The sequence below is a fragment of the Trachymyrmex cornetzi genome, unplaced genomic scaffold, assembly GCF_001594075.2.
Source record: "Trachymyrmex cornetzi isolate Tcor2-1 unplaced genomic scaffold, Tcor1.1 scaffold147, whole genome shotgun sequence".
In the NCBI taxonomy this organism is placed as follows: Eukaryota; Metazoa; Arthropoda; class Insecta; order Hymenoptera; family Formicidae; genus Trachymyrmex; species Trachymyrmex cornetzi.
The window spans coordinates 4,346,937-4,361,971 of record NW_017296059.1 but is presented as its reverse complement, the minus strand read 5'-3'; the positions used below and the strand labels follow the sequence as shown (position 1 = coordinate 4,361,971).

The window sequence follows — 15,035 nt, the reverse complement described above, 5'->3', positions numbered from 1 at the left end:
TCTCGACGCTTTAAAATCTTTAATCGGCTCGCTAACTTCTCTATACGTATAGATTCCACGCAAAGCGCCGTTCATGCAATTTTCTCTGAACTTTTCGTGAGATAAACCGAATAAGCGGATCTTCTGCGTGACATTTCGCTCGCGACACGACGTCTCGTGACCATCTGGATTCATGAAGCTCTCACGGAACTATCATCAGGTCTATCAAGATAAATGTGTTCACCCTTCGATGGCTAAAACGCTTATTTTTACCTTTTCACTGCAGAAGAAACGCGACTCGATATTCTCTCTATTATACTAGAATTATTCACATTCACGCGCGTTTATTTTACAAAATTTACTTTCATTGCACATGATATTCGCATTAACTGAAAACGAGAGTTAGAATGAAATACATTGTTTTAAAATGTATTTCTTCCTAACAATTCAATTTTAATTTGAATACGATATTCAATTCTTCATTATTTAATATTTTGGTAAAAATATCATGAAAATTCAAAATATTTGATATTGAAGAATTGAATAATGAAAGAAAAATACAATTTTTCTCGTAAAATAATGTGTTACTTATATACGTTAAATATTTTCTCTCGTATAACGTTAAATTTACTTTCCATATATTTCAAAAAATAATACAATTTATTATATACCTCTTCACTTTATCTAAGACTGAGCCAGTTCGTGGAAATGACGTATTATTTCTAGACGTTTTTAGTTTATTTAAGATCGAATAGACTCGCTAGGATACACACTCGAGATATAAACTCTCGTAGATATAACTCGAATACGTCAGAAATTTCTTGCTCAGTGAAGATTCGCGCTCGAAGAGAAGGAAAGACCAGCCGTTTCCGACTTTGCTTTCTGATGAAAACGTCGTCCGATCGAGTGTCGATTGATCCGTCATTCCATCATCCGCGGCAAAAACATGCCGCGAAGGACCCGGGATCCGATTGACACTGGAGCGTCGATCGGTACCCGGCAGGGCAGGCTCGATCGGTCCTCCTCTCTTCGAGCCGATGTATGAAAGATTAATTCACAAAACAGCAACGTTTTGCTCCGGTTCGGTCCGTTCTTCGGGCCTGTAGGGACGCTGGAAACGGTAAGAAAGGGACGAAGCCTTCGCCGCAGCAGGATAAAGCAGCGGCGGACGCGGCAGGAAGGAAGGCCGTCGCGAGTGCTGTTCCAGGATCGGAATCGAAGATGGCCGAGGGCAATCAGTCGCCGCCGAAGGCGGAGGTCGACGATTCACCCCTCCAACACGCCATGGATCGCAATAAGGAATGTGAGTACACACACATATTTTCTTTCATCTTCGTTCGAAAATATTGATTTAGCGTAAGAATTTCGCGAAGAAGTAATCGCCTGTGTCGGCTAGATCTCTTGCCGAGTCTTTTAAACAAACGCGAGTTCAAACTTCAATCACATTGAAAAAACATTTAAATGTTTTTTTATTAACTTTTTAGACACACGAATGTATATATGCTTAATTTTTTTTAATTATATTACTGACAAGGGAAAAATATTCACCACAGTATTTTTAATTGTTTCTATTTCTTCGTTAGTTAATTATATAAATTTAAATTAAATGTGATATAATTGAACAAAAAATTAAATTATACTTTCTTCCATTTTTAAAAATTCATGAAGAAAAGTTAAACTCACAATTTGGTGCCAATTTCTAGCAAAATTTTAATTTTGGTCGTGAATGTCATCAGACGATATGTCAATGAAAATAAATGGAAGTGATAAGAATCATCTGGACACCTTGTGTACATTAAGTTCCGTTTGCCGACACTCGCTTTTCCTTTCCCCCCCCCCCTCCGTCGTGGAAACGGAAGCGTCGCTTTTCGACGTCCGGAATAAATGATGAAAAGGCCTAACGGTCCCTGTCGCGACGATCGCTTCCGATCGAATAATCGCGCACGGGGTATTCGCTATTATTATGCGATGCAGTCTGAGCTGTTGATGCGCGAGCGTGTTGCATGCTCATCGTCGCAGTTACATACCCCGCAATGTTATACGAGCTTTACCGAGCACCTCCTCGGGAAGGCGCCTATAATAATCGAAGAAGGCGCGGAGACGGCTCTTTTTAACATTCGCGGGCAACTTGCCATTATATCCCACGGCGACTGTAATCATCCGCTCGTTATTCGGCGCATAGCGAGCGGCCCTCGATTATCGATTCGGAATCCGGCGATTTTTTATCCAATAAAGAAACGCTCGGAGCTTTTATCGTCGTGCAAAATGCAGCTCTCCAACCCATTCGCCACTTCCGTTACTACCACTACTACCGGCGCCAGCAATTGGCCAATCGTTCTCAAGCTTAGATCCCCGTTTTGTATTCGGAACGCAACTTCTCACGGGCAGGATAGAGGTATCAGTCACAACGATTCTTATACCGCTATATTCAATGTTTTTCTATAAGCGACAGACACAATAACGAATAATTAACAGTATCTATAAATAGATACGTTTTAATTCTATGTAAGAATAAGTTTTCTTTTATTGTTATAAATTATATGAATGACTCTTTGTCTGCAATCTAGATCTTTTTTCTCCAAATTCTTTTACTGTTCTAAGCTTAAAAAGTTCACGGTTATTTTGCAATATTTGTATTACACACCAAATAGGTTTTTTATTCAAATTTAAAAAATCTTATTTAATAAGAATTGAAATTTGAGTAAAAACGAAGATGAAATTTGGAAGTGTAATTTCGTTTGTGCCAGAAAAGACTTTAATTGCAGATGGAAGAATAATAATTTCCCCATATATCTCTCTTAAGGAACCGAAAACTCGACTTAAAAATATTTACTCTTCGATTTTTAAATACAATTAATCTCCATACAAAATAAATTCGAGATCATAAAGTCTATAAGATGTTCTTAATATGCATTTACATTGAATAAACGAAAAATGATTTCAAAAAGATCGCCCGAAGACAAGCGTGTAAATATCTCTCGATGCCGCATTGAAAACTTCGCGCGGTGGGTTTCTTCCGCGGTGAATCGAACGCGCGTGCCCACTTTTTTCCGTCCGCAAATTCCGCGGCGTATACGTATATATGCCGATTCGTCGTGGTCGACTCCTCGTTAAAGCCACAGGCCATCGCGTGCGCAGTCTTTAGAACGCGTCATTTTGTCGCGTTTATCGATCGCCTTTTTCTGTAATTACTTGCCATCGGGCGCTCTCGAGGCGTTCTCCCCTTCACGGTTTGTGCGAAGGACGCTCATCGTGCAACGAGACCGCACTGAACAATGCGTACCTACCACTTTTACGAAGAAACACAATGTCACCGTCGACGACCGTGCAAATCATTAACGATCTTTTGAAACCTTTTCAAATAAAATTTTTTTAAAATTTATTAAGAGAGACATATCGAAGTAATCTAACATAGGAACGCTATTCTATAAAAAAAATTGAGTTCTGCAAAAGTTTGAATAAGCGCTTTAAAATTGCTTTTTCTAAAGGGGGGAAATAAGGTTACGAATTTTATTTTAATAATTTAAAAGTGAATTTCTCCCGAATTTATGTATGCGTACCGATATTAAATCCCCAAAAAGTTTGGCGAACAAATTTCGATTTGTTGCTTGATCACCTGTACGTGTGCACGCACTCTGATGCGTGTGTGCGCGCGACTGTCTACAGGAAAGAGACAGTGCCGGGCATTCGTGTAGACAGGTAGGTGCAGATTCGCGTGTGAGGGCCGTGTACACGCGTGTACATATATACACACAAGAAACAGGAGGCGTGCCTATTTATAACGGTGATATCATCGCCGATTACCTACGCTTTCGCGTGGACAATCGTAAATTCTCGTAGCAGAAGGGTGTGCGGGTTTGATGCCTTACCGAATATCCGTCGCGATCCTTTTTTCCATTTCTTCTTTATTTTCTTATACCTTTATATATACTTTACATATATAAATATATAAATAATATATTAAAAATATATATTACTTATTTACAATTGTTTGTGCATGTTGTATAAAAAAAACATTGTAAGTAACATAGTTTATATATATTTGATTATATGTTATTTATGTAAAATATGTTTTTTTCTTTGTGGTTTTTAATATTAGATCGAATATAATTCAAATCTTACAGATATTTTCAACAATTCTGAATTCTTTAAATCTTTCATGTCTGACTAAGAATATCCTTTTCCACTGGCTTTCACGAACTAATTATAATAATATCTGATCACATTCGTAATATTCTGAAGTAAAGTGAATATAGATTATGTAATAAATGGAAAAAAATTAATACTTGAAAAGAATAAATTTATTATTATAAATATCATAAGTATTACAAGTAATAATAATAATTCACGATAATGTTAAAAAAAGAATGATAAATATTATTAATAAAACAATTTCTTACTTAATTTGTATCCATTATTAATTCGTGCTTTCTCATTGATTTTTATTAAAATGTTTTCAATTTCTCATTTACACGGTTTTTATAGTTTACGAAATTTGTTACAAAAACATTATATCGCATATCAGACAGAATTTCGACAAGTTACGTAAATAAAATAAGGATGTGTCTGCTTTCCCGTATCTATATTTCGTAGCGTTACAAAGCGACGTAATGAATCTCTTAGAGTGCTCCTTCGCGGGTGTATCGCGTGTACTTGAAACGCGAAAGTACGCCGGTTACCGATTATGCCGAGCTAATTATCGTCGGCGTATCTCGCCCTAAACGACGACGATGCATACACTCGTTATACCGGAGCACGAATTTGCGCGCTCGTTTCGTAATGGGAAATTATGTCAGAATTATGCACCGTGCACTCTCAGAGGCCTCCTTTCCATCCTGTAAAACCGATAACCTCGAGTAGCTCTGCGACCGCACGCTTAATGAAACAACATCATTAATAAAACGCGACATACTCATTCGGTTATTACAAAAATGAATGTTTTTTCTTCTTTTTTTTTGCACAACAATGATAGATTTGCAAACAAACGATCGATTAAAGTCCTTGCTATTGTGAATTCTCTAAAGTGGAGAAATTTCTCTCTAATTTTATAATTATCTATTCCTTAACTATTTTTAGTCATATGGTTTTCTCCAAAATATAAGAAATGCTTTATGAAATCTTACTTTGTTTTTTCTTCTTAAAAACATAAATTATCTTTAGATTAGGCATTTAAGATTCCAAGACTTCAGATATATTTGATAATAATTAATCAATTAAGTTGAGCCTTCCCTAATTTCATAGCTACTGTTCTTTAAAAATTTTTAATTATGTGTTTCCAAACTCCTTCAAAGTAAAAAATGTTTTATGAATAATAAAATCTTACTTTGCATATTAAACAGCAACATAAATTATCTCGTATTTAAGAACTCCAAGATTTCAGAGTCGTTGCTCCAAGTTTAAAAAAAACGAAGCTCTGAATCCACCAGTAAATGGCGTCGAAAGCGAAGGCGCGAGGTATTTTCACCGTGAAACGAATCGCGTTGAAACGAATTTTGTGCCGAGCACTAATTGTCGCCAACGATAATGCGATACGAGATTCCTCTGGAATTTCATGTAATTAAAAGGAAGATCCAGCTTCCTCTTCCCCGTAAACTGGCGATGGCAAAGGCCCGCGCCGATCGTTATGCTTATCTGTTAGGTATCTGTACGAGCATCGGCGCGATACGAACGACAAATATACCTCAAGCGAGCGTCTTAGGAGAGTTTCATCGATGTTTCGTCTCATTTCTTACCTTTCGTACGGGTACCTCGCGACGACCTTCGTAACCGTTGCATTTATCAAGGCGGCGATACACAGTCGACGAGTACTAGTTAGCGTTACCGAAGAAAAATACATTATTAAGATAAGACCCTCTCGACGATTTATGGCAACGTATTCCTACAAAGATAGTTCCGTACTATTAATCACGCATGTTTTTACAATTTCTTTTATTTTTCTCATTCTTGTTTTTTTTTTCTGCGTTAACCTTAGATGAATTAGACAATTGCATCAAATAACAAATTAAATAGCTCGAATTATGAGCTGCGATACTCCGAGCATCCACTTTTTATTGATCGCTCGTTACTGACAGTGTCTCCTTGTATAAGCAAGTTAACTTAACAAGACGGATTTACGGGGTCGTATCTTCGATTCTTGGAGGTAGGTTAAAATCTAGAAAAACTGATTCGATCAGCACGTACCCGCCATATACGCGCTTTTTCATCTAAACGTTCAAAAGCCGCGCGCATTATCACGAGTCAACCCGGTTTGCAGGTATACACGGCGTGCCTTTACCGGATTTAATTATATGACCGCACTCGTTGGTGACCACTTTGAAAAGTCCACCGGCGGCCAATTACGCGAATGCGAAAACTGCGTTTTTCATTGCACCGTGTAAGTGGCCCCTGTATGCAACACAATCGCCCGATTTTCGTAAATCCGCGGACAACAGCAGTGGCGACAACGACAGTGACATTAATTAAACACAGGATCGTAATTTTTAACTTTTGTCGGACCGTAAAAGCGAACCTGGCAAAACGCGGTTTTACGGTCTCGCCGAAACGCAAAGCGACTCCGAAAACACGCTCGGTTGCCGAAGTTAACCCACTTCATGCTTGCAATTCTTCCTGTGAATTATTTGGTTCACGAATTTTCACCGCATATGACTATAAGATGAGTCTTTTGAGAATTTTAATGACAAATTTATCTTTCTCTCTTTGAGAATTTTAATAACAATTTAATTGTTAATTTTGTTTCATACTCCTTTTTATACTGAAAACATGTTTACCGCCAAAGTTAACCTATTTTGTGACTGCAACCCTCTTTGTGAATTTTTACATAAATATTCTCACACTCTTTTTTTATACTGAAAAGGAAGTAATAATAATTAAGCTAATTGGATGAAAATTCTTAGAGTAAATTTTGCTTCAAAATAATTAAATCTCACTCTTGAACAAGAATGACAGTATTTTCAGTCTTTTGGAATGAGATGTCACTTGAAAGAATTTAGAGAGATCTTTAGCAGATATAGACTTTTCGTAATGCAGAGCGATCTTGTATTTTGACCATACGATTTTCCCTCCGCGATCGCGTGGAAGGATCGATCTCCGGCGTCATACTTATAAATAAATCGCGCTTTATCGTTGCATATTCATACACGCACCGTGGTACTCCGGGTATTCGTGGGCGAACCGGATCGGAATATGTCGAATCGGAGCCGTTCGTGGCCAGAAAGTATGCATTGAAATCGCTCCGAGTGTGCCACGCCGCGCCGCGCCGCACGGCCGGCCCGGACGCAAAAATCAGCGCGAGCGTGTATGCACGCGCGTGCACGCGGGAGATAAAAAGCGAGGCACACGCTCGGTGGTTGCGCGCACGGCCCACGCACGTAACGCGCTACCTCAGCCACGTGCCTTCAAACGGTCGAGACGATTATTTTCCTGCGCGGTTGTGTGCTGTGATTTTACAACTTTTCACGCACGGCTATAAAAATTGTAATATCGACAACGCGTCATGCGCGCAACGAGGGCAGGCGAAATTTTGCAATCTGCCAAATGACCGTCGTACATTACACAAGCAGGGAGTAATATTTTATTTATATATGCAGATTTCAAGGGACGTAAAGATTTTAAAAAACGAGCTCCGGGTTCAAGGTTTGTCCAGTTCTCGGCAGATATTAATTATAAATTAATCTTGAAACGCTCTCGATATATTGAGTAATACAGTATTGCTATTGATAAATTTTATGTAAATTTTACGTTCGAGAAAATAGGTCACTTTTAATTAACGTAACACAAGATTTTCATACATTTCACATTTTTAATGACAAAATATTTATAACCTAAACTTTTATAAACACAAATAACTTACTTATTAACTAAAAAGAATAAGTAGGTATATAGTCCAATGCTTCGATCCTCATAATTTAACATACAGTTACAGATATTATTCTTTTCTTTATTATCACCTCAACAGTCACAACACCCCAGCTAGAAATAATTGGTCAATTGACATCAAATCGACGTTGATCGATCAATCATTTCTGGCTAGGGCAGCTTCCTGTTCGCTCACTTGCACGTCAAATTTACGATAATGTTCTTCATGATTAAATGAATTACAAAGAGCAGCATTTTTTTTATTTGCAAATTGTGAAAGGGATACGAGATGAAATTGAATCTATCTTATGTTGTCGGTTTCTCGTTGAACCAAAATATAAACTACTGTCGTAGCTATTTTACAAATTGTAATCGAAAGTGCCTTCTATCGCACTTGACGCTCCCAACACTCATGGAGTTATTTCATCCTTATTGTTTACCAAATGTTAAACAAGAATAAATATGCTTGCGTGTTGCGAGTACCAAGTGGAACCTCGAATCGCATTCACGAATCGAGACGCGACGGCAAAGAAGAATGCGTGCATCGAAACGGGACGATGAATTAAAATTCAGCGGCCAACGGCGACGGAAAACATCGACCAAGAGGAAGGAAGTGGCGATCGTTAGTATTCAAGGCTGGCCACGATCGAACGGCCGCGAGCAGGAGCATGATGGCAAGGAGGAAAAGGACGAGGAGAAGGAGGAGGAGGACAAAAGAGAGGGATCTCTTGAGCCAAAGAACTCCGGTGACCGAGTGTTAACGTTAACCGCCCGCCACCGCTCGGAATTGATTCTTGCTCGCGCGATGCCCACGCATGGCGAATTAAACGGGACATCTTCTCTTCCTTCCGCGAGCGATCGTGCCCGGAGACGCCTAATTCGATTGTCCGCCGACACGCCGATTAATACGACGTACTCGTCGCGTTTCATCCACGTCTCATCTTACCAATTATCTCTATTCAGTGAATAAGATACGTCGTGTGTGTAATAGAAGATCTATAATTTTGTCGCAATTAACGTTAATTCTTCGGAGCTAATGTCAAAATCTTAACACAATTACTGACGCTTGATATCTGTGAAATTCATTCAATTTATGTTGACTAAAAGACACTAATTAATTTCAAGGAACCAAATGACATAACTTACACTGTTAGATATTAAACAAGCGATTAATGGTAATCGAATCTCTTGAGTTTAATTTTTGTTATTTTTAACTTCCATGAGTGACAAAATGTAAATCATTTCTGTGGTTGAATTGTTTAGTTTTAAAATAAACAATGTTTAATATTAATGAATATTCTTAGTAAAGAATAAACTAAGTTTAAGTCGAATTTTATACATTTCTTAAATTAAATTGCTTAACTTTATTATCTTAGTTAAATTAACGATATTTTGAGTAGAATGATTAAAAATAACTCAAATTGATATGAAATTGGACATTATAAATTTAATATATAAAATGAATATGTATATGTTTGTGAATACAAAATTTATTTTAAATAAAAATAAATAAATTTGCAGATTCACTGTAACATAAAGCATATAATTGAATTGATCCAGTATTCATCGTTAGCTCCGAAGAGTTAATAAAATTACATCGTAATTAGCTTTAACAATATTGCAATTTGATAATATTTATTTCATACCATAAATATTCTCTGATTTTATAATTAAAAACAAATTACGATAAATCATTATGTTTTCATAAATTCAAACTGCGGATAATTTTAAGATAAAAACATAAATATAATATAATAAATTAATTTCAATTTATTGCTAACTAATTACAGGAATTTTATTGAGTTTGCGGAATGAACTCGTGTTTAGCTTGTTTTTCTCTCGGCTTGAAAAATAGAATGGCGGCGTTTGACCAGACTTGTTTTTCTCGCGGCTTGAAAAATAGGATGGCGGCGTTTGACCAGGAAGATCCAGCGGTAGAACGACTTCACGACGAGACCTCACGACGTTTCGTCACCGCGACGATGGGTATAAGCGAGATAGCCCCGCGTGTCTCCGCAGGACAATTCCGCGGCCCACGTGCTATTGTGGTTGCGGCAAATCGGTCGGCCACCTGGCCCGATCCCGGCGCGTCATCGCACAGTGGCTTTCCTCCTCTTCCGTTCGCCGTCTCCTTCGTTCCTTTCTATCCGCAGAAGATAATCGCCGTACACCTGAGAAGAAATCTGATGGCCAGAAGAGATTGTCTTTTGCATTACAATTTACAAAATTACGATTACGGCATGTCCTTATAGTATCGAGAGAGAATATGGTACTCAAAATATAACGCATTTAATCTTCGTCTGCGTCTTTCAATGTGGATTTTTTTTGCATAAGCAAAATTTCATTCTCACTCCGAAATAAAGGAAGGTAGAAGTCGGTTTCCTCTTCTAAAATATTTTTTGTTAAAAAATTATTTTGTAATAGAGATGTTGAAAAGAGTAATCCTGAGTTTTTCCATATTTTTCAAAAAGTTGGAATATTAAAAAATAGCTTTTCATTTCTTGGTTTAAAAATAAGTGCAATTTTGAACGAAATAAGATTTGAATCTAATTTTGAGGTTCAAATTTGATAATCCTAATCTCATTGTGGAGAGAGAGTACTAAGAATGTACTATTAAAATGAAAAAAAAATCAAACTTGAACTTCGAAAATTGAATTCATTTTTATTTTATCAGAATTGTACCATATTAGACATTATAACACCTTATCCTGTCTTAATTTTATTCCATTTCGCTTCATTCAACTCGTACTTTATTCAACAAGTCTTTCTGACACACAGCATCTTTGAACGAAGTCTTTCTTGAGGTATCATCGCACGGAAATTAGAGCGAGCCGCTTTCGCTCGGCTACTTAGAATTCATGTCACTTTTAAGCGCTTAAACCCGTCACGCCGATGCGGCCATGGCGGCGATTTCTTTCTGCCGGCCACGGCCGCGCACACAATTTCCCACATTAGCGGCGTAATGACGGCGGCAGTGCGGCAACGGCGACGGCTCGTCCCCGAATCGCACAACGTAGTTATTACCATTTCATTACCTCCCGGCGAAAAGGCGGCGAACGACGCGTAAATTACGCATCGTGACATAAAGTACGGCCAATTTGCCGCTCGCCTGCGCGCGTACGTACATACACGCATGCACGCGTGCTCTCACTCACTCACGCATGTATCGACGGACACCTGCGAAGACTTTTCTCGGGTATCACAATTAATTGTCGCGAGTCGCGACCCACCCTCGCGACACGACGCTCGTCTTCAACACCCAGAGCCGACGACGTTAACCACCCACCACGCACGATCTCGATCGACGCGTCTCTCTGAGGAAGTTTCGGTTCCCGTACGGCGATAAAAAAAAGGACGACAAGGAAAATAATTACCGGCCTGCGAGTAATTACACGTGCCGTGCGGGAGTCGGGGGAAGCACACCGGATGAAAAAATGACGCACGACACTCTCGGTTCTTTTTTTTTTTCGTCATTTTTCCGCTTAATCTTTTTTTGCGGACACTTTCACAAGTTTCGCGATTGGATCAAGATGGTAGAGAAAAGGGGAGAGGGAGAGACTGAGGCGCGATTCGCGAGAGTGCTCCTTCGGCGCAAGAGCCTCGAGTGCGGCGTATAACACCGTGCTGATTACGCAAGGGGAAGGGCTTTGATTGAGGCGAGATACAAATTGCTAATTATACGTAATTAGACCCAGTGACCCACAATGGGCGACCGGGCGACCACCCGCATGCCCTCGCGTGGTGCGAAACACGTTGTAGAATCATGCCTCGCCTCGCTTCACTTTCATTGCTTTTATTCTAGTAATTTTCAGGGTAATATCCCGCAGCGTTTATCACATTCTAACGGCTACAATATTTACCATTCACCTGCAATGTACTCAACATAGATTACAATGTTTGATTTTGCAACGAATTCAGGAGAAAATATCACTCTGTGTGTGTCTCTGGGTATACACACGGAAAGAACGATTTTGCTCAAGTATCTAAAAATTTCTGAAAATAATTTTGTTAGACTGTTAAACTAATTATGTATAGTACGCTCAACAGGTTGTTAAAATGTCAAAACTTTTTGCAGCGTTTATCATGCTTGAAAGTCCTATAATTATTTTAATAGTTCAACATTATTTTCAGATCTGTATGTGGCTAAATTTTTAGAAACTTTTAAGGCCTCTGTAGGAATAAAGTAAACAATAAGTAAATAAAGAGCCACAATACAGTCGAGGCTAAGTCTTATTGTTCAATAATAAATGATATTTTTATATGTAAATTCTAAATACATTTTTTAGTTATATAAACTGCGCACCGTTCATTATAGGACTTCATAGAAAACGCAATTCATGAACTGAAGCTGAAATAATATCGTAATTAAATCGATCCTACGGTTTAATAATGATGCTATTAGCATCTTAAAAATCTATAGAAAACTTATTGCGAAAAATATTCTTCTTTCTAAAATAATTTTATTTAAATAGTAGTAATCGTGAACATATTAATATTTTATATGTAGTCTGGAATAATCTAGAACTGATGTTAATATATTTATTATTGAATTAATTTTAATTCTACGATAGAATATTTTAATAATTAATTAGATGAGACAAGATATTTCGTATTTACATATTTATTTATAAGTAGACTAGCGACGAGAGAGAGAGCGTCGTTTACTTCAAAAATTTTGCATTCAAGCGGATATTTTATATGTATATAAGCAAGCAAGTTGTTTCAAGCATATCCCATCACGTTTCATTATAATCACCGCGTTTAAAATTATGCATCGCGTCGGACAAAGATTGCATTGCAAATTACACAGATCATTGATTTATTTCTTGCGTAATTACATATTGGGGGACCTGTGTAAGAAATAGTATTCGATTCCGCGATCGATACGCAAAACCATTTAATTTAATCATTACATAGAAATATCTGATTTCTCCAATCGATGAAAATCAGTTCGAATAATCGTCACTGCGCTTATTCGCGAGCCATTCGCATGCACCTTCTTTCATGAATTGAAATGACCGTTCGCGTTCGCTCGTTGATAAGAACACAGGCGCAACTTGTTCGCATTAAAATTCAGCTGTTAAACCGCGCATCCTTTCTCCTCGCGCGAAAACGAATTTCGCCACCGAATGGCGACAGATAAGCTGCGCATCGCGCTGTGGCGTCATAAAGAGACGATTATCTTAATTAACTGGAGAATTGTTTTGGCCCACGCGTTTTGCGGCGCACTGCCCACGTGCACAGCCTCGTGTCAGGGTTTGTGACGTCGTCACGAGCATTGAAGTTTTCAGAAATTCTTATTAGAATCTAGCGTTTTTCAGCCTTCTTCAATTCGCGACGTATTAAATAATGAGCCAAATAAAAAATGTAAAAATAGCATCTTACTTCAATTAAATTTATTATAAATGTGTCAACATAAAATTAATGTTTAACATAAAATTTGCTTTTAAATTGTGTGAAAGTATTACGCTTCTTGTAATACTTTTCTAATTTTTACATAATATTTGTGTTACTTTTTAATATATTCATCTTATATTGAATTAACATAAAAATTTGGGTGGACCGTTTGGGACATGTGAAATTTAACACAAAATTTTTTACCGTGCAGATCTTTTATCAGGCATCGCCAAATACGACATTGAGAAATAAACATAATTTTTTAATTGTTATTTTTTTATTATTTTAAAAGTGATTTTATTGTAACGATGATATCGTGTTAAGCTAAAATATTCTTTATACATCTGGACAATAATATCTGTTTGTTACGCACGTGCCATTTCATCGCAAACACATAATTTCTCCGAAGAAATCAGAGAGTTACGTTTCGTCTAACGGAGTTTGAAAGCTGTTGTTGTAACGTCTAGTAATAGCCTGTGATCAACACCAGCATCACAACGCAGAGGATACGCGTAAGGTGGTGGAATTAATTACCGCCCACTTTTTACATCGCTTTACCTATCGTTGCGCAATCCAATTAAGCGTTCGATCTCTCGGATTACGGGTTGTGCGAGAGTTGCGCAAATCTTCGAATAATTTTCTCACGAAATTATTGGCGCGTATACAAGTAGACGGTGCAGTGGTTCCTTACGAAATTGTAGGGGGGTTACGTCGCGTCGCGCGGTTAGCCTCCGCGCCGGGAAATACATATTTTATTCACGACTTGTTTTCGAGTGGTGTGCGCGCGTGCGCACGCGCGGAGAAACGGGAACGAGCGGAGGAGGATGTTTACCTCAGATGAGCTTTACGGCCCGCGTCGTCGCCGAGGTGCCTGCGTGTCCACGCGTTCGAGTCGCGGTAATGATGGTGCCGGGAACGCTGTCCTTGAGCGGCTTAAAGGCCACGTAGGTGGTGTACGCGACACGCGGAAGATGGAAAAGCCGTTCTCCGCGCGCGTGTAGGCGAAATGTATCAAGGCTAACGCAGCCGCTCTGTCGACACTTGTCGACCGATCGTGACGTTTAAATAGGTAAACCCCACGTGACAAACGATCGCCATGAATGAACTCTCTCGAGGCTGATTTCTCGACGTGTCTGTCACGCCGCGGTGCTCGGCTAACACGTACGGGCGAATTTCACGAAACTGGGTAGTGACAGCTGCGCTTTCAAATCCCTGGTTAAGCGAATGGGCACTTGGTACACTTGGAAAGAGAGAGAGAGAGACTCAATGTTATAATCCTTTCTTTATACAAACGCAGAGCAATTTTCAATACGCCTTCGTCATTATATCTCTTGTAATTACGTCAGTTACGAGTACATCTCGCGTACATATCGTGTCTCCTTTCACATTCGTATACGCTTCGTGCACCGTACCGTGTAACAGGAAAGTAGCGTGAAGGTACACCCGAGATATTTTCGAACGTCGTGATTGAAAGACGTTCCACCGGTATGGCGCCGGGGCTTGTACCGTGCGGCGAAACATATCTTTATTACTTCAGCTGGATATGTTAAACGCGCGGGAGAACAGTAAACTGTCGGCGTCAGATGTCTTGTTGCTACTGGCTGTAGAGAGAACGTCTTGTATTAACGTCGCACGCTTTAACGCTCAAGTATTTCGTTACCCTTATCCAGATTCCATTACGTTAAACAGTAGTAGTGTATACACCGTCAGCCTGAATTTACTCCTCAAGAATGATGGCTCGTGCTCAGCATTCTTGACCGTTCAGAGTCGCAAAGGATCCGGTACCACCTACCTCTCGTTCCCTC

At 38.8% G+C, this 15,035-nt stretch overlaps 1 protein-coding gene across 3 annotated transcripts in view; it reads left to right on the top strand.

The window, feature by feature from the left end:
- The window catches only part of LOC108757857 (MKL/myocardin-like protein 1), a 223,559-nt gene that overhangs the window by 147,056 nt on the left and 61,468 nt on the right, over positions 1-15,035 (top strand). For all 3 annotated transcript variants that reach the window (XM_018502517.1, XM_018502515.1, XM_018502514.1), the window contains exon 4: positions 1,086-1,282. In XM_018502517.1, the coding sequence (XP_018358019.1) occupies positions 1,201-1,282 (82 nt within the window). In that variant the 5' untranslated portion in view covers positions 1,086-1,200. The remainder of the gene's footprint in view (positions 1-1,085; positions 1,283-15,035) is intronic.